At 51.2% G+C, this 23,869-nt stretch overlaps 1 protein-coding gene across 13 annotated transcripts in view; it reads right to left on the bottom strand.

The window, feature by feature from the left end:
• Window positions 1-23,869, bottom strand: part of KALRN (kalirin RhoGEF kinase) — a 653,766-nt gene that overhangs the window by 182,436 nt on the left and 447,461 nt on the right. For all 13 annotated transcript variants that reach the window (XM_030884807.2, XM_030884808.2, XM_045287542.1 and 10 more), the window contains 6 exons: window positions 22,874-22,966; window positions 15,495-15,606; window positions 13,627-13,817; window positions 13,070-13,171; window positions 11,379-11,521; window positions 7,795-7,897 (listed from right to left, as the gene is read on the bottom strand). In XM_030884807.2, coding sequence (XP_030740667.1) covers window positions 7,795-7,897; window positions 11,379-11,521; window positions 13,070-13,171; window positions 13,627-13,817; window positions 15,495-15,606; window positions 22,874-22,966 — 744 coding nt within the window. The remainder of the gene's footprint in view (window positions 1-7,794; window positions 7,898-11,378; window positions 11,522-13,069; window positions 13,172-13,626; window positions 13,818-15,494; window positions 15,607-22,873; window positions 22,967-23,869) is intronic.

Below are 23,869 nucleotides of genomic sequence, written 5' to 3'. Positions count from 1 at the left end.
GACTACGGGACCACGGACTGCAGGACCACGGACTGCTGCGTGGGCTGCTCACAGCTGCTTTTTCCCCTCCCTCCCGCCAGCTGCCCACCACAGATAAGAGTGAGAGCAAGCAAGGACCGCTACCGTGGGAAAAGTCATTGTCAGACTGAGTCCAGGACTAAGGCTATTAAGAGAACTAAAACATAATAAAACATTTTTTTTAAAACACAGTTTATGTGTAAAACTCTATGGTAGATTTAAAAAAAACAACAACTTTATAGCAACTACCAAGTCCTTGTGGAAAAAAAATTAGAAAGTCATTATCTAGGATATACACAGTCATTCTTACCCCTCCACTGTCCAGGGTTGGACCCCACTGAGATCCAAGCTTCTAAATTCCAGATTCAGTTGGCAGGTGTACCTGCTGCAAGCCCTGGTTAAGGAAGTACAGGTAGAGATTCCCTTTCAAGCCATCGATGGAAGGACTAGGAAGTGTGTTGTCACTCAGTGGAAGGGAACAAAGCCTCTTTCTTGGAAGCCGTGGTGCACGGACCCTTTGCCCCACAGAGACAGAGGCAGAGGGACAGAGGTGCTGAGTCTGCTCTCCTAGAGACCCTGCCTGACTGTCTTCTCTGTTTAAGAGAGTGGGTTTAATGGCCTGGTCCCCAGACACTGCCGCTGAAGCAACATGCTGCCATGATAAAATGTGAGCCAACCTTGATGGTTTTTCAGAAGTTGTCGAGTGAAAGTCCCACCTGGCACGAACGGATAGGTTTGATACTCATCGGGGCACTGCTGGACCTCCACATTTCCAGATGTTTGGTTTTCTCTCTGTGGAGTCGTCAGAGTCCACAGGGAGACACTGCCTTCGGCCCTGCAGCCACCCGGAGAGCGGCCCCCTGTGCTCCTCATACTCCTCTGCAGAGGCTCTCAGCGAGCCCGAGACAGCCCCAGGAAGTAAGACGCACTGCCCGCATGGTACAGATGAGGAGACTCAGGCACAGAATGATCAAGTGACCGTCAGTAGTCCACAATGGGGTTGCATCCCTAATTCACTCCAACCCCCTCTCTTCTACTCACCCCCTCTCTTCCCGGCAGCAGACAACATCCAGCATCCTGCCCAGGTCCCTTTCCCCACCAGGACCCTCCGGTCTCGACTCCTGCATGTGGTGGTCGCTGACAGCTCATCAAAGGCCAGCCCTCATGCTCTAAGGAGAGAGAGAGCTTGTGGATCTTACTCCACAGCTCTGGGCCTGGCCTGGCCGGGCTGGGTTCCAGGTGAGGCCAGGCGCCCACCTGCCTCCGCCGGGTCCCAACGGGGGCGAGCTGCTTTTACTATTGGTTTTTGACACGAAGATTCCATTTTTCTCTTGGTTAGCCGTGTCAGCACAGGTATGCCGACACGACACTCGACAGGGAAGATCTTTTCCTCTCGCTGCTGCAGGCTCCTCCAATGGCAGCATTAACCCCTTTTCCTTTAGGAGAAAACCCCCCGATGCCAATGGATCCACGGAATAGCCTTCGTTCTCTGATGCTATTAGCAGAACACTAGGAAAACCAGCCTTTCCCCGTTCTAAGGATGTAAGGCATGTGGCGACAGGGCCTTTGTTTGTTTCGCTGCTGGACTCCCAGCGCAGAGAATCATGCTCACCAGGGTCCTCGACATGAGTACGAATGAAAAGGGCCCCAGACACCAGTCCTCACCGTCTCTCCCCGACTACCACCTCTGCGTGTAGTGGTCTGTCTTGTGCTCCTATGTGCAGGGGCTCGATGAGGCTCCAGGGAGGCTCTGTTCCCAGAAGGCTCCTACTGCCCAGCTGCCACACCCCTGGCTTCAGGCTTCACATGATATGGCCGCAGATCAAAGTGGCAGCGGCAGCACAGGAATCTCTAGACTTTCCCCGTAGTTGGACCCTCAACACGTCTGCACTGGGCTTTCCTTGACAATCAGTACAACACAATTGGGGGCACGTACACCGATCTGGCCACCCAGAGTTTAAGAGTGACCAAGCTAGACCCTGAAATCTCCAGGCTTCTCTACAAGTCTATTTTTGTGTACATGCCACCTCCCACCCCCTAGTCCCAGCACATGGCCACCACCACCCCCTCCCCCCTAGTCCCAGCACATGGCCACTCTCAGCTCTTATCTCTTGGGTTGCTTGAGTTTGATATTCCTAATTCAAATCACACGTCCGTCCTGGGACACTTAGCCGTGTTCTTTCCCTGGCAACCTTGTTTTCAGAAAGAATGACACCTGCAGCTCAATTTCACGTCAATCCCCCGTCTCCAGCCAGCCCGGACATGTCTAAAATTTACTGATGGTTTACGGGGGGACACTCTTCCTCCTGGAATGTATCTGCAATGTCCAATTCAACAAGCACTTACTGACGGCGTCCAGCATGGCCAGCCTCAATGGTAAGTACATGCACAGGGACCACCACGCAGCAGACGCCTGCTTCGTGCCATGAGCTGGAAAGACTCGGCAGACACCCGTCGTGTTAAACAAGAGGCTTCTTTGCCGACATCTCACAGCTCAGCCTTACTTGCGGCGAATTCTACATTTCCGGAGTTCTCTGAAGTCAGAGTGGCAAAGCCCCATCAGTGAATGAGGCCTCCACAGGCAAAAGCCTCTTCCCAGTGGGAGGCTCAGCTCAGCGTAGCCAGAGCACACTGCTGGGCAACAGAAGGCAACACACATTTTTCCTTCGGAGAAATAAATAGCACTGGACGTCCATCAGGTGGGATCTGACGATGCAGAGCCACGAGGGCTGAGCAAAAGCAGCTCTGGGAAAAGCTATTTGTGGCATTTATCAGGATACAGAGGTTGGTGACGCAGAATCAAGGAGGAGAGATCGTCTCCTCATCAAGGGAGGCTTTTACAACTGCAGTAAGCAATCCCGCTCCTCTGCTACAGCCAAAAGGGGTGCTGCCTTGACTGGATGGAGCGCTTCAAGAAGAGCCAGACGAAGAGGCTTCCAAGGACCAAAGTCTAACTGAGGAAAGGGAAGGAGAGCGAGGCATTGCTCTGTGTACAATCTTACCTTTGTAGCTAGAACTTGGTAGAAGATACAGAAGGCACACGTATCCAATAATGCTGGGAGACATGGGGTATTGGATAAAATAATGTGCAGCCACAGCACGCTGGAACATTGGGGTGGATTTAAACCAGGAAAAATCTAATAACTCATTCTCAGCAGAGCAGCCCATGAACAACGGCATGGAGATGTGACAGCCAACATGTCAGGGCGCAGCACCCCGGCAAGGAGCCTACACTGGGAAGCGGCGGAACAAGGAGCTGTGTTCAATGGTAGTGAGATGTGCCCTGGAGCATGGAGCACCCTTCTGGATGATCCACGTTAGACAGATGATTACAGATGGGAGTAAACCCAGAGGAAAGCAGTCAAGAGACGCAAGGCTCTGAAGCTATACGACCCTCAGGAACGGGTGAAGACGCTCAGGCCTCTTTTATCTCATGCAGATGTACCCTAGTCTTTTTGCCAACCTCACGCACAGTCTGGTGAGGCTCGCATAAGCAGTGAGGTCACAGGCTGAGATATAGGTACTTAACAGTCAGACCAACGGCCTGTTCGGTTGATGCCGACTCATGGCGACATCTAGGTGTGGCAAGTAGCACCGTGCACCACACGGTATGGTGTTTTTTGGGCGAGAGGCCAAGGTTCACGTTTTCATTGTTATAAAAACACAGACAGTACGTTTGCACCAGCGTCCACGTGTGTAACTTAGTGAAAGCATTGGCATCGATCACGCGGTGCAGCCACCATCAGTATCTATTGCCACAGTTAACACTGAACTCCGGCTCATGTTGATGGAAACCGAGGTTTCCTAACCAAAATGAGCAGGTCTGAAGAAAAGGCATGGAGGAAGCCTTTAGTATCTGTCTTAGGGCTGCCCCTGGTCCAGTGTGGTACAATTTGAGAATGAATGTGAATGAATAATTGAGATGCATTATGACCCATTCGATAGAAAAATAGCCCACGAGTCAATGCAACTGATATCTAAGCCATACACGGTAAGGGCTGGCATGTGTGCAGGGGGTGGCACTGTTCTGCTTTTAGATGGGTGATGTAGAGACGGTGGAGCCTTGCATCATAGCTGGGTTTGGTGAACGCTGCATCCCTGTAGTTGAGCACTAAGAAGAATATGCTCCCTGTGCAACCACAAGGTGTCGAAGGGATCAGGTATAAGGCATCATGAGAACAAAACATCTTACCATAGTGAATGATGGGGGGAGTGCGGAGTGGAGACCCAAAGCCGGGAAATCCCCTTGCAGAGGGGTCTCGGGGAGGAGATGAGCCAGTCAGGGTGCAATGTAACAACGATGAAAAATACAACTCTCCTCTAGTTCCTAAATGTTTCCTCCCCGCTCCCACTACCATGACTCGAATTCGACATTGCAAGTCTGGCTAGACCAGAGGATATACACTGGTACAGATAGGAACTGAAAATACAGGGAATCCAGGGCAGATGAGCCCTACAGGACCAGTGGTGTGAGTGGCGAAACAGGGAGGGTAGAGGGAGAGTGGGTAGGAAAGAGGGAACCGATTACAAGGAACTATATGTGACCTCCTCAATGGGGGATGGACAACAGAAAGGTGGGTGAAGGGAGACGTCGGACAGGGCAAGATATGACAAAATAACAATTTATAAACTATCGAGGGCTTATGAGGGAGTGGGTAGCGGGAAGGGAGGGGGAAAATGAGGACCTAATGCCGGGGTTTAAGTGGAGAGAAAATGTTTTGAGAATGATGAGGGCAATGAATGTACAAATGCGCTTTACACAATTGATGTGTGTATGGATTGTGATAAGAGTTGTATGAGCCCCTAATAAAATGATTAAAAGAAAAAAAAGAAGAATATGCTCCTAGCTCATTCGTTCCTAATGAAATTGGAAGGTGGGGCTCTTCTCGAGCACATTTAAAGATTCTCACAGATGGCTAAATTGTTTGATTATTATGTTTTAAGTCTTTGTTTCCTTCTCTAGTAATGGCAGAAAATGAACCCTTATAGAAGCATATTTTACTCAATCTGCACACGACCCAGTGAGGGGAGCATTACTAACTCTGGGTCACAGATGGGGTCACTAGGGTGTAGTCACTTATGCAACAATACATAAAAGCAATGGCCAGAGCTGGGATTTGAACTCAGGCAGGTGTGCCAGGCTTCAAGTCTAAATTCCTCTCCACCAGACCACACCATACCAAACCACACCACACCAACCACAGCTGAGGGGGCTGGAAGGTGTCACGGGCCCCACTACTGCAAAAGCCAGTCTGCCATGGTCCCTCAAGGGCGATATTTCCTCATCTCCTTGGGATTAGAGAATGAACCAGGGACAGTGTTCTAGGAATCTATTGCCAAGATGATGCTGATCTCCCGATTCCTACAGCGACCTCCCCGGATGTGCTCCCTGTGGTTTGATTTGCTGTCTTTCTTCTCCTTATAATGTGTTCTCCTGACCACTTGTAAGCCAGCATCCTCTGGCCCTCCGGCACAGTCAATACTATCGATCACATCTAGAAGTCCACAGATACCAATCTATAGTTCCACCAATGAAGAGAAGTGCAGGTCATAGAGGACACATGGCTGCCTCGTTACCTGTCCTTCATGTTCTAAGAGCGAGAACATTCTAATTTGCCGTACCTGGCCACAGAAACACACTCCCCTTATTGTGCCTACTGCTGAGAGATTTTCCAAAGTTCGGTTATGAAACATGCCATCTTTTATCATCTCCCAACACTCTCTGTTAGCTGGGGCTTCGGGTTCCCATTAGGCCAAGTTCTCCAGCCCACTAGAGCTTTCCTCTTAGAACTAAGGAACCAAGCAAACATCTAATTCCTTCCTGTGTTTAAAAATACAATGTGGATATGTTTTGCTGCTTTGGGATCCCTGGCTTTCACTGCCTTTGAATGCGGGTGTTCCCCAAGGTCAGGGTCAAAGACTGCTGAGAGCCAAAGGCGCCTGTGACAAATGTACTTCTCCTCCAGTCTGTGCTGAGCATGTTGTGTGCTGCCTGTCAGGTGGTGGCGGGGCAGACAGACATGGCCCTGCCTTCACCAGGCATTGACAGCCTGGCTGAAGAGGCAGGCAGTCAACATAAACGTCTTCAGGTAGGGATTCACATGGAACACAGAGGCCACATCTCTCACCAGGATCCAACACAGAGCTCAGAACACCGGGGCTTCTTTTTGACGAATGGGTGACTAGTGTGCTTGGGGATGCACAGAAAGCCTATCCGGCTGCGCTGTTTTCAGCACTGAGAATCCAAAGCTTCAACTGTTTTCGAGTGGGGAAAACACGACAGGGAACTAGCACTGCCACGGACTGTTAGAACTGCTTGGACAAGTCACTCAGCCTCTCTGGGGCCTCCATTTTCTGCATGGTAGCATCGACCGTGAGGACCAGATGCTACATGACTAGGGATCAGAAGCGTCCTGATCTAACTGCATTGCCCCTGCAAGAGGACAAGGACTGGCCAGCGCCCAGGGCCTGCTAAGGCACCCAGACCCATCGGAAGGGTCTACGTCTATGTCAGGGCTGCTGGAAAGATGGGTAGCAGCTGGGAGGGATGAATCCTCTGAATCTTAAAACGATGAGGCAATGCCTGAACACGGCCAACACTTGGTTTTGCTCATCACTGACTGGTTAAGAAGAAACACGTTGTTCCTTGCCCACGGGCAGTTGAGGCTATGCTTCTAAGCAATGGACTAGAGGAGAAGGAACACACAGAAATGATCTCCTTTGTACCTTTTTACAAAGGTAAAAATGAGCTGATAGTCAAAGATGGCTCAATCCTTGAAGACAGGATGCCAAATGGAATTACCTCGAATGCCCTTGAATGCTAGTGCACGCGATGAAGGTGGCTTAGTGCCATGGTCTCAGAAGGCTTAGGGACAGCGCATTTTCTCTCTAAGTCAGAAAACGCTAGAAAAGTGGAGGCCTATCCTCCTAGAATACTCACAGGAGCAAGGGGACAGGAGCTGAAGGAGCAGGTCAAATGACTTGATCTAGAAAACCTAGGGCCTAAGAGTCTCTGAAAAGCCTGACCTTCAAGAATAATATCACTGCTCGGCAGCAAAAGATCATCTCCCACCAAGCACTTGAGAAGCAGGGGGGGGAATCGAACCTTTCTCTCCTGAATTCCACTCCCGACTTGGGCAAATCCATGGTGTCTTTGCTTCAGTGCCTTCCTTTCACTTCCATCAGGACCCTTAACTCTTGTTCATTTGCTCTAAGACGTAAGAGAGCAAGGGTCTAGGCTTCCTTACAAGACACTACTTCCTGGGCCTGCTGCCGCTCAGGCACAGAGCTTCCTGGCTTCGGAGCGGAGGCCAGGAGAGTGATGTGGGCTAAGATGCCCCGTCGCTGTGGCCATTTCTCAAATCATTAGTCTTGGTCTAACTTTAAAGTGATCCCCATTCAAATCACTGTAAGAAGGAGCCAAGCCCATTCACCAACTCAGGACCAGCTCACCCTCGGCCTCCCGAGTTCCTTCCCGAGCACCCAGCAGCTCAGGTGGGGAACGGGACCAGGAGCAGAGACGGAGGCTCCCTCGCCCTTCCCACTTCTGTCAGCCTCTTGAAAGCAAGCGTTGTCTACCTGAACCACCTCAGACAAGGTCCCCGAGCTGCGACACACCTCCTCCCTCCCTGGGTTCGTCCCCTTTGCTGGCAGAGACAGCTTCCTGCTCAGTTAGGACCATGTGGGAACCACTCCTCTCGGGCTAACCCTCCAGGTGAAGCCTGGTGAAGCCAACAAGAAGTCTTGGGGGGAAGGCAGGCCGGGACATTGTCCTACCTTGTCACTGTCCACTGTGTTCTGAGAGGTCCTCGAGGCAATGGAGATGGTGTCCGGCTGGCTGCTCCCATCCCCCTGGCTGTCCACATCCTCCACACCATCCCTGCAGAGAGAAGAGAGGAAAAATAGGGGTGGGGGTGGGGGGAACCCCTGTGGGTTGAGAGCACACAGGGATCCCAGCTGGGCTGGATGAGCAAAGCCATAGCACTCTGGCAGGGATTTATCTGAAATGATCCCAGTAGAGGGAACAGCACTAGGCGATTTTCGATGATGCTACCTTTTGTGGTTAGTAAACACATAATCGTTACCTTGATAACTGAAAGTAAAATGAGCTCCCTGCATAATCCCTTTGGCCTGCTGTCCCCGGGGACGGGTTTGCAACGGGCAGTAGGAAGAAGGGCATTCTCTATCCAGTGGGACGGGGTCATCTCCGGCAGTCCCAGAGTTCAGGGCATTCAGGGGATTTCTCTGCCAACTGGGATTGGGGTCAAGATATTTTCTGTGAGAAAAACTTTCTTTGGAAAGTTCAGGATGTTGGAGTCTCAAGTCCTGAGTGTGAAAGGGGAATTTTTATGGTCTTTGTCCTGGTGGGATAGGCTCGTGCTTATTGTTCATGATTTCTTCTCAACGCAGAAGGCCCGGCATTTCTTTCAAGGACAGACGAGCCTCAGGTCCCCCAGCAGTTCTGAGTCAGCGCTGCTGCTGCTGCTGCTGCTGCTGCGTGGCTGATGAGACCGTCCCCAGGAGCCCCCTGGCCTTTGGACGCCAGCCTTGGCCTTTGGATCATAATCACACAGCTTGCTCCACTCACATGTCTATCTGACTCTCAAGCTTTCTCCCCCGCGCCAACCCCGCACTGAACCGCAGCCAGCACTAAAAGGAAGTGATGGAAGCTGAGTCGTCTGTGACCGAAAAAGCTGGGGAGAGGTGAGGGCTGGGGTTAGACAAATGAGCACGGGAAATAGCTCTTCCTAGGAAGGCTTTCACGAAAGTCGCACTCCCAATGGGTAAACATTGGGCTGCTAACCACAAGGCGGGCAGTTCAAACCCACCAGCCACTCCTTGGGAGAAAGATGAGGCTGTCCGCTCTGGTAAAGACTGACAGCCTCAGAACCCCCACAGAGGGAAGCTATGAGTCAGAATCGACTGGAGGGCAGTGAGTTTAGGTTTGGGGTGACACTCCTGGTGCTGTTTCTAGACAAGGAATGGCCCGAGGGGACATACATGTCTACTGCCTGAGAGTGCGAGGGCAAACTGCCCCCAATCATGAAGCCACTATGTAAGTAAGGTTCACACGATGGCAGTCTAGCACACGTGAGGCCCCTGCGGGCATGAGTGTGCGCATGGGTATACGGTGCATGCGTGCTGTCAATTTGTGTGCGTGCACAGAGCCGATTAGTCATAAAAAAGGCCTCCTCCCAGCAGACACTTCTCAGTTGACTGCTTTCTCCCCGCCACTTGTGGGCTTGGGAAATGCCGACCTGTGTGAATGCCATCAGCCCTACATCCGTGGGAGGAGAAGGCTGCTGTAAAAAGCAATGATGTGACACATCCCATAGCCCAGATACGGCTTTTCCATCCTGTGTTGTTGCGGGTGGCTGGACCCCCGCTCCTCGCCATCTGGGGATGGTGAGAGTGGGCTGGGCTCACTGCTTCCAGCTTCCAACTATTTTGGCCCATTTGGGTACATTCCGGCCCAGGATGGATGAAGTTGATTCTGTGGGCCATCCAGAAGTGTTGTCTGTGTGGGGGGTGGGTGGGTGGGTGGGTGGGAGTATTTCCTAAGCCAATCCGCTCCTCCAGACACTCTCATTCTAATAGTCAGGGATCCAAGCTAACCAGACAGCAGCGTGCCTGGTTGTTTGCTATGGAGCCTGCTAAGATGGACCACAGGGCAGTAACAGAAGCTGAGGATGGTGGGGGTGACACGGCTCTGTCCCTCCCACGTTATACCATACCACACCAGTTGCCCCTGAGACAACTCTGATTCATGGAAACGCCATGCATGTCAGCGTGCAACTGCACTCACAGAGTTTTCAACGACTGTTCTTCAGAAGTACCTCATCGGGTGTTTCTGACCCTTGGGTTGGCAGCTGAGCATGCTAACCGCGTGCCCTGCTCCAGGACTGCCCCTGGGTTCTAGAATGGCTCAGACTCACCAGTTCTAGGACAGGGGCTATTTCACAGAGTCATCTCCACACACCTCACCTCACTCGAGTCCCCTCTTACCCCTCCAGTCCTCACCACCGCTTCCTTTCTCTCTTCATTGTCTTGGGGCTGTTCCCTGTGCTAAACCAGGTCTACGTCTGAGCTGGTGCAGGAGGCGTGAATACAGTTCCGCTTGGCTCCTGCAGCACTCGGAAGGCGCCCTTAACACGAGGGTCTTGGGGCTTCCACCTTGCTCAGCCCCTTCTTTTGGCTACCACCTCACTCTGGCCAGTGTGTCTACCCCACAGGCCCCACACTGCTCTCCAGTTTGCTTATCTCCGTTGATTTCCAAGAGTCAACTGAGTCCTTCATTCCATTCATGAGCAGGGAGGGAGAGGAGTCAGCTACTACCCAAATGCATCATGCCCAGCACCCTATTTTCACTGTTGGCCCATTTGGGAATCTTCTGGTCCAGGATAGCGGAAACCAGTTCAGGAGGGAATGTGGGTGTGGGTGGGGTGTCAAACGCATATGCAGTTTTTATACGCTTTTTTTCTTTTCTTTTCAAATTATCCCCCAAAGAAGAATCTTGTAGGAGTCTGTCCCATGGAGACTTACCAAAGGAGGTCATCCATTGGTCTAGAGGACAACGGGGTGAGAAGGCTCAGGTACATGCAGACATAGAACTAAGTCCTCTTTACCCAATGACATTGCTTAACGTTGGGTGCGTGAAAAGCAGGATTCCATGGAGGTCACAGGACCCGCTATTTGACCTTCACAATGATTAAGTCACCCGACCCCCATGCCACCTCATGCAACTGGTTCAGGAAGCTCCAGAGCTCATCTCCTTTCAAAGTCTTTCCCTGCTCCCCTGTGGTCTCCTTACTCGGAACCCTTCAGGTATTCCCTGTCTCTGTGCGTGATACCAGCTCTCCTCTTTATCCCGTGTGGGAGACATGACCCTCAGAGGGTCCTTCTGCCGTATCCAGCAGTGTCTGGAGCTCTGATGGCATCGTGGTTACAGGTTGGGCTGCGATCCACAAGGTCAGCAGTTTGAAACTACCAGTTGCTCTGTGGGAGAAAGATGGGGCTTTCTACACTCACAAAGGGTCTACAGCTTTGGAAATCCAGAGCAGCAGTTCAGCTCTGTGGATGAGAGGATTGCCACGAGTCGGCAGTGAGTGTGGTTTTGGTGAGCAGGCCGTTCATCAAGGTCATCTAGCAGAGAGCTCAGTGACACTGCTGACCTTAATTGGCAGCAACTGGCAAGATGCTGGAAGATCAGATAATCCAGGGAGAATTTCGGGGGGGGTCATTCAAGGAAGGGGGTGCCCTCTGCGGAGTGCTACCACCCCTATGAAAGCAATGATTTACCCCACTCCCACTCCCACTCCCAAAAGCAGGTGAGGCAGTTGGGAGGGAGAGACGCTGGTTACCTCTTACTGTTGTTCCTCTGTTTGGCTGGTGTTTTGGGGAGCTGGATTGGCTCCTTTAAAGCTCCTTTCAAGTGAATGATCCTTTCTTGAATCACCTCTCGGATATTCTTGATCCACTCCTGCTTGGTTTCGATGTTGGAGGCCTGGAGTGCCACAGGAAAAAAGAATGAGGACTCACCTCCCCTGCACCCTGCCCAAGCGTTTCGATCGTCCTCTCACAAGCGTGCTCCAGTGTTTTCCAAGATCCTGGTATTTGGGGAGTTCAGTTTCATACTTGCAACTCTTCCAGTGACCTGCTTCTCCAACTCATTGACCAGGGCTATGGCCTCAAGACTCAATGTAGACTTGGAAAGGGAGATTTTTCCAGGGAACCTGGTGACCACCAGGACACTGACTGGTCCTGGTACCTTCTCTGGGGCTGGAGCATTCTCTGGAGGCTCCTGCCATGTCAGGAGTGAACCCTTTAGCTGCTAGGTATTGGGAGGTCTTCTACACCTGTTAACAGGTACAGTCTGGGAAACTCACCAGGGCAGTTCTGCCCTGTCCTATAGGGTCACTAGGAGTCGGAACGGACTTGATGGCAGTGATTTTGGTTTTCAGTTTTGGAGGGGTGATGGGGGTGAGGGAGGGCAGCCAGGGGATATTTAAAAGCAATGGCTATTCACCAATGGCATGGGCCTTCATCAGGTTAAATGCAGGCTTGTACTGACGGGAAGTCAGTTCTTGGGGTTCGCGCCTGCCAAACCTTAGGAGTTTGAGAGTACTGGAGTTTGTCTCTGGGAAACTTCTGTCAGGGCTGTATGGTCTTTTCCCTGGTGACAGGTGAGTCCCTGAGAAACAAATGATCGGTGGGCGGTCCATATGCTCAGCCAGACTAACAAGGCCACAGGCACTCATTTAAGGCCCACCTATACTCTGGCAGGTAGCAAGACTCCTACGGTCCGTCCTGAGGCAACAGACCCTCCTTGTCACTCCTCTCAATCAGCAGTTCCCGTGTGACCATGTTTTACTGGAGCTTTTAGAATGCGGGTTTCCAGAGGACAAGGCCCGTATCTTACACACATCAATCCCCCTTAGCTGAGCAGAATGACTTGTGCATAGAAGATGTTTTGGGGTGGTCATAGTGTGCTGGTGGTGGTGGTGGTGGTGGTGGGGTGCTGCCCTGGTGGTATAGAGGGTTATGAATCAGGCAGCTAACGACAAGGTCCGCAGTTGGAAACCACCTGCAGGAGAAAGATGAGACTTTCTACGCCCACAAAGAGTTACAGTCTCAGAAACCCATCAGCAGCGATGCTATAGGGTTGCAACGAGTTAGAATCAATTCGGTGGCAGTTGAGTTTGGTTTGAGTGACAATGTCGAAGAGAGGTGACTTTTCTCAAAGGGTCAATTGCTCATCTGGCCACTTGAGGTGGGTATATGGAATAACAGAGCTGAAGCAGACCTGCCGAAGGAGCCTCAGGGACCACTCCCTGCCCTCTGCCCTCCATAGTCACATGACTCTCTTGACCCAAAGAGACCTTTTGGCTTTGAGCTATGGGTCGACCTTGTGACAGAATACTCTTCGGAATACCCATATGGTGCTGCCATTCCCAAGAGAGGCCCAGTGGAGTCCCTGGTCTCCCATCCCTCCACCCGCTCTCTTCCAGCATCCCCTACCCTGGCCTGGTGCCTGGCAGAGAGGGGTACTTACTTTCAGCACTGTTTTATTGTCTGAGGATGGGGTACGCCCAGACCACAAGGCGAACTTGCAGGGGTCGCCCTCTACGTGCTCCGTCACACCCAGCTCTGAGGTCTGTAGACAGGAAATGCCTGTGAGAGGCGGGGAAGGGGAAGGCAGTGGGGAAACTGAGGGGAGGGCTGGGCTGGGAAGGGAAAGGCAACAGAGAGGAGAGGGCCAAGGGAGGGGCTTCTGTCAATCAAACTTAAACAGACTGGACTTTCTGTTCATCTCCCCGGGATGGAAGGACCGGCAGGCAGGTGCCTGAGCAGCAGGTACCAGGGAAGGCATAGGAAGAGGAGGTGCCCACAGCAGACAGAGAGAGCTGTGGGGACGAGGCAGGTGAGGTGGGAGCTCTCCCTGTAGGAGAGGCGCTCTTTCGTCCTGGGGTGGGGATGGGGGTAGGGGTGGGGGTGAGTGGGTCACGCGAAGGGGGGGCAAGACGTGAGAGGAAGGTTCCCAGACCCCTTCCTGCTCAAGGGCTGTACAACTGCAGGGGGGTCTGGCCTTACCCGACCGGGCCCACCTACCAGCAGCTTGTTCTTGTAAACATATTTTGTGTGTCCTGCAGAGTCTTTGATCTCCTTGCTAAAAACCAAGGCGATCTCAAAGAGGAACAAGTGCCGCTCCCGCCCCTTCCGGATCAGCGACTTGGGGTCCCACACTTGAAAGGCATCTTGGAGGATCAGCTCCCCCTGCACATCCAGGTTCTCGTCGAACCCTGAAAAACACCATTCCCACCGCCCGTGTTGTTTCTTTCTCTGGGGGCGCCGTCCTCTCGGGAAGGACCTGACAGGCACCTAGAGCGCTGCTTGCTCTCTGCTGCCCCAACCAGGCTCCCCCACCAGCGGAACTGGGACTCAACCACCCACCCCTGCACAAGGGCTCCCAAGTGGGCAGACGCCACAGCAGGGGAGTCTCCGGCACAGGCGCTCTGTCTCACTGCCCCTGACCCCCCACTCCGTTCTTTGACAGCTGCCCACTGTTCCCAACTCCTAGCTCTGAGGAGGAGGGCAAATGCTGCCTGCGGGGGTCGCCCTTGGCGTCACTTCATCTGCTGTTGCTTACAGTTATTTTCCTGTCTCTCCTTCCCGCGGCTCTTTCCTTCAAGTGGCCCTGAACCTTCAGCGCTTCCAGAGGACACTGGACATCCTGAACAGAGGTGCTCAGACCAGCGAGGGTAAGGATTAGGAGGAGAGCTTGGAACGCAGAAGACTCCTTAGCCCATCCCCAGGAGACGGTCATAGGTTGTCTATGAACTTGCACCTCTGACAAGCGTTTACGTGGCGGGAGCAGCTGGTCCACAGCTGGTCCACCACCTGGAGTAGGTAGATTCAGAACGCATGCCAGGGACGGGTTGGAGGACATGGTGGTGGTGGTGTCTGTGGGGAGGTGGATGGTGGGGAGGAGCAGGCGCCAACAGAACACGTGGAGAAGTTGTAGCCATGGAAATGTGCTCAGATAACTAGTGCCCAATCTGGAGAAGATGCCCAGGGGATCGTGTGCTCTAAGAACGAAGGATCCCTGTGCTACGGGTTAGGAGCTCTGGGGGCATTGTGGTTACATGATGGGTTGTGAACTGCAAGGTCAAAACCACTAGCTGCTCCTGAGGAGAAAGACGGGCTTTCTACTCCCCTAAAAAGTGACCCGTCTCAGTAGCTCACAGAGGCAGTTCTACCCTGTCCAATACGGTGGCTATGAGTCAGAACTAACTCGATGGCAGTGAGTTCAATTTCAATTCGGTGCTCAGGGTAATCAAAGAAGGGCTGAGCCCAGACCAAGTCTCCCGGATGGAGGGGGAATTCGAGGGTGGAAAGACGAGAAGGGGAAAGCAGCCCACAGAGTCTAACAGAGAATACTGATTTCCTTGAGCCCCTCTCTGCCATCTCAGACTGGAATGCTGAGTGTTAACTCAGCCAACAAGGTCCACCCTGAGATGGCTGGTCTGGCCATCTGTTTTGTGGTGTGCAGACCCTGTACAAGAGCCTGACTCTCCAAGACTTCTGTGTTCCAAGACGGACTCAGGGAGGTTCCGTCAAGTGCATCTAGTTGGACTTGCCTAACCTCCTGGGTAATGAATGTATCAGTGTGTGACTGCGTGCGTGAGTAGAGTTTCTACTTTTTCTGAGGATGGAGGCAGTGCAAATGCAAAACACAAGACTGCCGTGGCTCTAGTACATTTTGAGTAATGTAACGGGTCATAGGCAGCCAGGTATTCACGTAGCTTAAATAGCTTAGGCATGGCCCTATGTGGAGGCAAGGCGTTACCCAGCTGGTCCCTGTGATTTCTTCTCTTCCAGCCTGGTGCCTTGCCTGACTGCATGTCACTCCCTCCCCTGGCACTCCCTGGTCTTGGGAATGCCCAGAAAGCCGCAACCAGGCCTCAGAGAACAGCTACCTTCCAGCATGCTGACATGCATGGCGTCGTTGGCTTTCTTTGGGACACTGAGCATCACCTCCAGGCCGTCCTTGAGCTCCCCTTTCCCTTCTTCACAGCAAGTTAACAGCTCCTGCAAAAAAGGCCAGGCACCATTAGAACAATTCCCTCCAAGATTCCCCATCAGCCCACCATCTAATCCTTACAAGGCGATGGCACACTGGCTTCAGCCTCTGTCATGGTTCCCCATAAGCTAAAAGGAAGGCAGGGTGGGGCATGCTTCTCAAAACTCCAACCACTCTGTGGTCGTTACCTAATCTGTTGCCAATTTGAGACTTAAGAGTGAAGAGGTGGAGTTTAGCCTGTCAATCAGGTTGCAGCTTAATGACCTCCTTTAGCAGTGCTAAGCAGATAAATAGCTTGCTGGAGGCGGGACACACAGATACTCCCTGCAAGACATTCCTGTTGAGAAGACACATGGAGCTCCCCTACAGCCCTGGAGCTGAAGGAGCCACGTGGAGACAGACCCCTGCCAGCGCTGAGTTGCTTCCACCGCCACTGGATCCACAAGACTTTCCAACCACTGGCTTGTGGACTTCCTGCATTTGTCATCATTGCATGTATTGTGTGAGTCTGAAGAGGAATTTATAGATTGGCATCGGACATATGTGCTAATATCGGACTTATGGACTTGATCTGGACTGGGCTGCGATGGTTTCTTAATATATACTTGCTCTTGTATATAAAGCTCTTTCTTATACACACGAGTGTCTATGAATGTGTTTCTCTAGTCTACCCAGACTAACACACACTCTATTCTTCCTAGACTGAGCATCCGCTGCTCACTGTAGTCTAAGCCAGGGCTTTGAACCCTTTCTTTCTGATTCTACCTCTGCAGAGGATTTGCATTTCTATCCTAGATATAATGAACCAGAAGCTACAGGTTAATGAGGTCTCTAGGAGATTTTTCTATAGAGGAGAATTACCTGGTGAACTATAAGAATCACCTGAGGGTCTTGGGAAAACTGCAGACTGATTTGGTACAGCTTAGGTGGAAATGCAAATTCTCATGACACAGTCAGACCCAAATGAATTGGTTCAAAGCCCTGGTCCAGCCCAACTCAATTCAACCCAACTCCAAAATGGCTGGCACCCAGCCAGCACCGGGGCATTACACAGTCCCTCCCTTCCCCCCAATCTAAAAGAGGTACCAAAACCCAAACACCACAGGCATCAAGTCCATTCCTTCTCACGGCAACCCCACAGGACAGACAGAGTACAATGGCCTCTCTGGGTTTCCGAGGCTGTAATCTTTACAGGAGCCTCATCTTTCTGCAGAGGAGCGAGTGGGGGCTTCACACTGCTGACCTTGTAGTTAGCAGCCCCGTCCATAACCTAGCATGCCCCAGGGCTCCTTGAACGAGGTACGGAATTGTGAAATCATAAAGGAAAGAGGAAGGGATGCTACAGAACGCATGGCACCCACACGGCCCTGGACCTCTACTGTTAATCCCCTTCCCTCTTACACACCCTTCCTGCTGGAAGGCTGTCACCATATTGGAAGCAGCCTGAGGTTGGAGACATTTTAGGTCTATTAACATTTCAGAGTTATAAAAGATATCTAGATCACTCGGGTCAGGCGTTCCTAACCTGGGGCCGCTGGGTGGGATTCTAGACCAACCCATTTGTTGGCAGATGAGGAAACATTATGAGGGGTGCGCTCATTTTCCCAGGTCACAGAGAACTCATTACAGGGGCTGGAATCCTGAGTTCAAGTTCAGCACTCTGCTCCCATCTCCACTGTCTCCATGGCACCGGGAGCACACCCTCTCCCTTTTACTGCCTCATGAGTCTAAATCACCACCGTCTCCATAAAAAACATACTAGCTGGTTGATAGAGGAAAAGGCTTCCAACTGTCTTCAGAATCATAAAGGCTTTTTGGAATATTTTGGCCCTGAATCAGAGTATGGTGAACTTTCCATCACATTGACCCTGGGAAGGATATAGCGAAATATCTGCCAGCCATATTCTATCCCCGCAGGGCCCCGAGGATAAGGGTAGGTGGGTAAGAGTATACATCCAGGAAAAAAAAGAAAATCTGGTCAGATCACGTCCTGTTAAACATGCTAGTGGCCAACGTCCTGGCAAATAAACTACTGTTACTTCATAGCAAAAGAGCCCTTATCTGTGGAATGCTTTTACGAGCAGGGTCTATCTGGCCCCTCTAGGGCTTCTTATTGGTAAATAAAACTGGAACCTGTGGCTTTAGGATCATGGCTCTCCAGAAAGTTTCACAACTACCTGAGTAAAAAGTGGCCCATGTATTGTGGTCAAAATGGAGGCCTTCAGGGTGATATGACCACATGTGCCTGTCACCCACCCACTGCTATCAAGTCAATGCCAACTCAATGCCTACTCACTGTGCAAGCCTACGCATTGTGTCAAGGCACTGCATGTTAACCGGGGTCCCCAGGCAGGACCTGGAGCTGCACCAGTTGTCTAGGACAGGCGTCCTCAAACTATGGCCCGCGGCCCACCAAAAACATTTATCTGGCCTGCCGGTGTCTTTGCCCCGTTTTGTTTTTTACTTCAAAATAAGAGATGTGCAGTGTGCACCTCTGCTTCCGGACTAGTTGTAGCTTGGAAATTTACTGGTCAATTGATGTCTGATAAGGTATCTGATTTCTGTGAGTTTGATTTGAAACTCCAGGTCTTTGTGAAAGTCCAGGGAAGAGGGGGGCTCCCCAGCGCCATGTTGGGGGGGAGAAGGCTTCTTGCTCCTGTCCCTGCTAAGCCATCCTTGTTCACGTTGCATTGACTTTTGATGACCCTGGCCCTTTTCCTAACTCCCTCCTCCCCAGTTTGTTCTCATACATCATTAAAGGAACTACTGAGGCAGAAACAGAGGAACAAGAAATATGCTTCTTCGGCTGGCCACAGAAAACACCAATTAGTTTAATCCATTAAAGCAGAGTCTGCAAACCCACTGATCTACCAGCGAGCCGATAAATTCTCCTCCGATCCTTGATACTGTTTACCGGCAGGAGAAGCACCGCATGTAATTGAGGCTCCCCAAGGTCAGCTGCGGCTGATTTACAGGAGACTATTGAGCACTCCATCGGACACAGAGTAACAACTTTCCCAAGACGCCTAGAGTATCAATTTATTTGGAATAAAACTGGCTTTAATGAGACAGGAAATCCCATATTATTTATTGCTAGCAAGAGCTCAGCAAACCATTTTTCTTTGGCTCAGGAGGCATGCTGCCACCGGCCCATTGAAAACCTGCCAACATGATCTTCGGTCTTCCCCGCTTAATTTTACAACAACTCTACAATTAAATTCCTTCTGACTTATGATTTCAATGTTCAGTTATCACTTCCTAATGTCCAGTGCCAGGGTGCAGAGCAGAGTGTGGGATTATAAGAGACGTTTCCCCAGCTTTGCCTCCCCCATAGACATGCCAAACCTTAGCGGCTCTCTGCCAGCATATGGTGGGAGTTCAGATGCTTAGAGCCATCCTCCCTGAAGGCAGTCAGTGGCCAGACAACTGTCTGGGCCCACCACAAGAGGGCCCACTCCCTGCTGTGAAGGACAACGGCCAGTTCTCCCTAAAGGCTTGCAGCCATTGGTCTGGTTCCTGCAGGTGGGGTTTTCACTCTACTGATAGTGGTTTCTATAGTGAGACAGAGAACAGGTCAAACCCGCTCAGTGATATCCAAAATTAAGCTGCCTCCCTGAATCTTGGATCCGCCCACCTTGTCACATGTGTACCCCCAATACCTCCCCTTCCTATTGGGTGGATACCTCTAGGTCACCCCCCTCCTGTTACTGTTTACTTCCTGTGACGTAAGCCTTTACCTGTAATTAGGGGGCTTGCACATCCCCAGAGAATATAAAAGCCTTGGTCAGCAATCAATCTCTCTGTCCACGTGGCCCACCAGGTGAGGCTGAGGTGAGCATGCTACCATGAACTGTGTCTGACTCCATTATTTCAATCTCTCTTCTATCGCTCACGCTCTCTATGACTTTACTATCATCTCTACCAATTATCGCTGTACAATTGCGCCTACTGGACCCGTGATGATGTGTTAGGGGCTGGTTCCCTCAGAGCAGGGCCGACTTATCTACCTGCCTGGAGCGAGACACAGAGGAGTGTTTTCCATTCTTGTCTCCCTCCCATTACCATGTTGCCTAATCAACCCGGGGGCACCTCAGCCTCCTGGGATTGACCAGCAGGGAGGAAACGCAGGTCTCTCTCAGAACAGTGGCAATGTGACTAGAAGAGCCTTCCCTTTCTTAAATTTATAACCCTACCAGTTCCTGAAAAAGCTCTGAGAGGTTTACATTTAAAGCACAGAAAAGTTGATTTAAAAAAAAATTTAGCACAAGAAGAGTAACTTAAAAGGAGCCAGCTTTCAGAGAGAAACAGAACTTGGCTAGCAGGAACCAGGTGTCACCCTGCAAAGCTCCAGGCTATTCTTTTGACAGCCAGAGGGTCTCCCGCTTCACAGGCAGAAGCAGACAGCACTGTCAGAGGGACGCCCCCAGCCCCTATTCTGAGCTTGTATGCAAGTATCTGTGAGTCTACTTAAAAACCAGTGTTGCGAAACTGACTCTGACAAGCCTGCGTGTGTCACAGTCGAGCTGTGCTCCACGGTTTTCAGTGGCTGGTTCTCCAATAGGGGGTCGCCCGGCCTTTTTCTGGGCAGACTCCAACTGCCATCCCTGTGATTGGCAGCACTTGGCATCACCGGGGACTCTTAGCCTTTAGATAAGAAACTGAAAGATAAGGAGGTCTTCAAAAACGGCGCTGGCCAAATTGCCGAGCTGTTCTGCACAGTGTACCGTCTCACTCTGGTCCTCCATAAAGGCCAAGGGTGTCATGCCAAGTTGTAATTTTCCCGGCCATTTCCACGCAGGTGATTGATTTCAAGGCCTGAATGTGGACGCCTGCAGGCTCTTCGTGGGAAGAGGAAGGAGAAACTACACAGGGAGCGTGCAGAAGGGAAACTGGTGTTTGTCTTCCACTGACACAGGAGGGAAGAGGTGTACTGGCACAGGCTCTGCAAAGCTCTCCCTTCCTGCCACCCCACTCACCTGACCTCGGGACCAGTGCTAAGTCGGGCGATGTCATGGGCTGGGGATGGCAGGCACACTCCACTGTGCCTGGAGCCCGAGACTGGAAACTAGGCTGGCTTTCAGGTCTAGTCAAACTAGAATTGTTAGGTCGTTTAGCTTAGGGACTGGGGCGTCCATTACCCATGCTCAGAGGTCAGGGTTACAGGCCCATGAAGGAGTGGTACACTGTACATGCTCAGAGGTTCAGGCTTCCGGCCAGGAAGGGGAGGTACACCTGGGTGGGCACTGCACCTGGATTGGCCCACCTAGGCCAGGTAAATTCAATTCAGCCAATGGGGTCGACCAGGGTTGTCCACCACGCCTCCTGCGGAACAATTGAAAAAGGCAGGAGGCCGGAGCTGACCGCCTGACTTCTGGTCAGTTTCCAGGGAGGCTGCACGGGGTGAGGGGCCCTGTGGGTGCCTGTGTAAGCCTGAAACTTCTTCTAACTCTCATAAAACTCACTTGGATCACAAACCAGGTTTCGGGCGTGAATTCTTTCTCGCGCGGATCCAAGGACTGAGGTATAACTCTCCCCCAAGAGATCTAACAGAATGTGCCGGCTGTTCTATGGAATCTCGTGAGAGGGGCTGAAATGAATCAGATTTCTCTAGAACTACCCTGTTTAAAACATCAGCCTGAATCCAATGCCTTTGAGGAGTAGTTAGCAAAATATTCAAAGTGAGGGGCTCTATAGGTGCCTAGAATCTCAACTTGTCATTTAAAAAAAAATTAATAAATCATTTTATTGGGAGCTCTTACAGCCCTTATAACAATCCATTGTGTCAAGCACATTTGTACATATGTTGCCATCATCATTTCCAAAACATTTTCTTTCTACTGAGCCCTTGGTATCAGCTCTTTTTCCTTCTCCCTGCCCCACCCTCCCATCTTCATGAACCCTTGATAAATTATAAATTATTATTCTTTTCATATCTTACATCACCCGCTGTCTCCCTTCACCCATGTTTCTGTTGTTCGTCACCCTGAGGGATGGTGGTGGTGGTTAAACGTCAATCAATCATTGCGATCGGTTCGCCCTTTCTCCCTGCACCTTCCCTTCACTCTCCTGGTATCGCCAATCCCATTACTGTTCCTGAGCGGTTAATCTGTCCTGGATTCCATGGGTCCAGAGCTCTTATCTGGGCCAGTGTACATGCGCCGGTCTAGCCGGAGTTGTCATTTTCATACTATCAGTATGTCTGTAGTTGAGAAAAATCAACTCAAATTAGTAGTGTTTCCCATAATTTGATTATTTCAGTCTTGGGAACAGGTTCAAATCTTTTGGTTGGCTCTAAAACAATATTTCTCAAAGTGGGTGATACCATTTTGCCTGGTGTGTGTGTGTGTGTGTGTGTGTGTGTGCGCGTGCGCACAATTGATTGATCCAGGGGGAATCTGTAAAGGCAGACACCTACACTTTATTCCAGATGATGAGCTATAGTAGGAAAAAGGTTTTAATTGCCAGGGAGTGCTGAGCTTTTTTTCTGTAAAGGGGGTGGTAAGCCAAAGAAGTGTGCGAGCCTATGCAAAGGAGCCCCTAACAAATGATCTGCCACACGGAGGAGTGCCAGTGTGTTTTAATATGCCCCCTGCAAAACCCTGTCCTCATGGCAGACACAGGGGTTCAGGCGACGGGAGCGGCCACCCTGGCTGACCTCCACTGCCTGTGAACACCCGCAAGTGAAGACCCTATGCCCCTGATGTCTGGTTCCATCGAAGCACAGCTTCTAGGAGGAATCTGCCTAAGAGGGAGCAGCAGAAAAGACCTCCAAGTGCCAGTTTGGAGGCACCCCCTAAAGCAGTGGTTCTCAACCTTCCTAAGGCCATGACCCTTTACTATGGCTCCTCATTCTGTGGTGACCCCTCCCCAACCATAAAACTATTTTTGTTGCTACTTCATAATTGTCATTTTGCTACTGTTATGAATCGGGGGACCCCTGTGAAAAGGTCATGTGACCTCCAAAGGGGCTGCGACCACAGGTTGAGAACCGCTGCCCTAAAGGTTGTACAGTGGTGGGTTGGTATAAAACTAGTCACAACAGATTTTCTGCTTATATTTCCTCCTCTTTCCTCCCCAAAGTAAGTATCTGGGATTTTGTGAGCTAAACCCGATGATCTGAGACTGGTATTCTGGACTGGACTCACTGTTGAAGTTTGCTCTAGGTGGAAAATAGATTCATAGGGGTTAGACTGCCCACCCCTAGAGGTAAAACCGGGATTCCCTTGCTCTGGGGAGGCGTGTCGTATGATGGTGATAGAAGAAGGGGGGTGGTACCTTCAGGAGCAGTTGGTACTTGGTGATCCTCTGGACAGGTTTAATTAGGTAGGAAGAGATGGAGTTGGCCAGGCCATGCCGCTGCTGTATCTCCTACGGGGTTGGAAACAGACACCATTAGATGCGGAAGGGAAGAGGGGTGCTCTGGGAGGAGGTGGGCAGGGGCGAAGGGAGAGAGAGAGAGAGAGGGAAATGATTAGAGAATTAGAGAACTTTTCTCTAGTTAGAGAAAATGTTCTATGATGGGGAGATGGGAGTAGGAAGGGATGACAGAGAGCCTAAGATGTATTTGTAAGTGCAGGGACAAGGAGGAAAGATGAAAGAGGAACCTTTAAGAAAGGAAGCCTTGTGAAACAGAGGTAAAAAGGAAAAGAAGTGAGGAAGGGCACGTAGGAAGGGGATGGAGCAAAGACACTGGAAGGCAGTGGAGAGGTCACGGAAATGGATGGAAGAAATCAAGATCGCACATGGCCGGCCCCACTGTGAAACACGACGCCCTCCCTGACCCACGGCCCTGCAGGGGACAGCACCGCAGACGCAGTGTGGGAACTGCGCCCGATCTGACCCCGCCACACCGAGGCAAAGCACGAAGGGGGTGCAACAGGACAGCAAGGGAACAGGGTGGTGAGATCCCTAGGGAATGTGCTGAAGGTGGACTTTGGGGCCAGGGCGTGGTGCCCCAACAGACTGGACTGGAAAACACTCCTAAAGGCCAACAAACAGTCCTTGAACTAACTACAAGCTTTCTTTCTTGTGTTTTGTTGTATATTGTTGCTTGGTTTTGCTCTGTCTTGTTTTTGTGCACGTTATTATCTCCACAGGGCTGTCTAAATAAGATAGGCTGGATGAACAATTTGGAGGAGAAAACAATGGGACTGACAGTTCTGGGGGGACATGGGAGAGGGGGAGGTGAGGGGAAAGGTAGTGGTGTTAACAAACCCAGGGACAAGGGAACAACAAGTGATCCAAATCGGTGGTGAGGAGGGTGTGGGAGGC

Source organism: Echinops telfairi, unplaced genomic scaffold (genome assembly GCF_000313985.2).
Source record: "Echinops telfairi isolate 266 unplaced genomic scaffold, ASM31398v2 ScPeMD7_17;HRSCAF=63, whole genome shotgun sequence".
NCBI classification, from domain to species: domain Eukaryota; kingdom Metazoa; phylum Chordata; class Mammalia; order Afrosoricida; family Tenrecidae; genus Echinops; species Echinops telfairi.
This window is presented reverse-complemented; position numbering and strand designations above follow the sequence as displayed.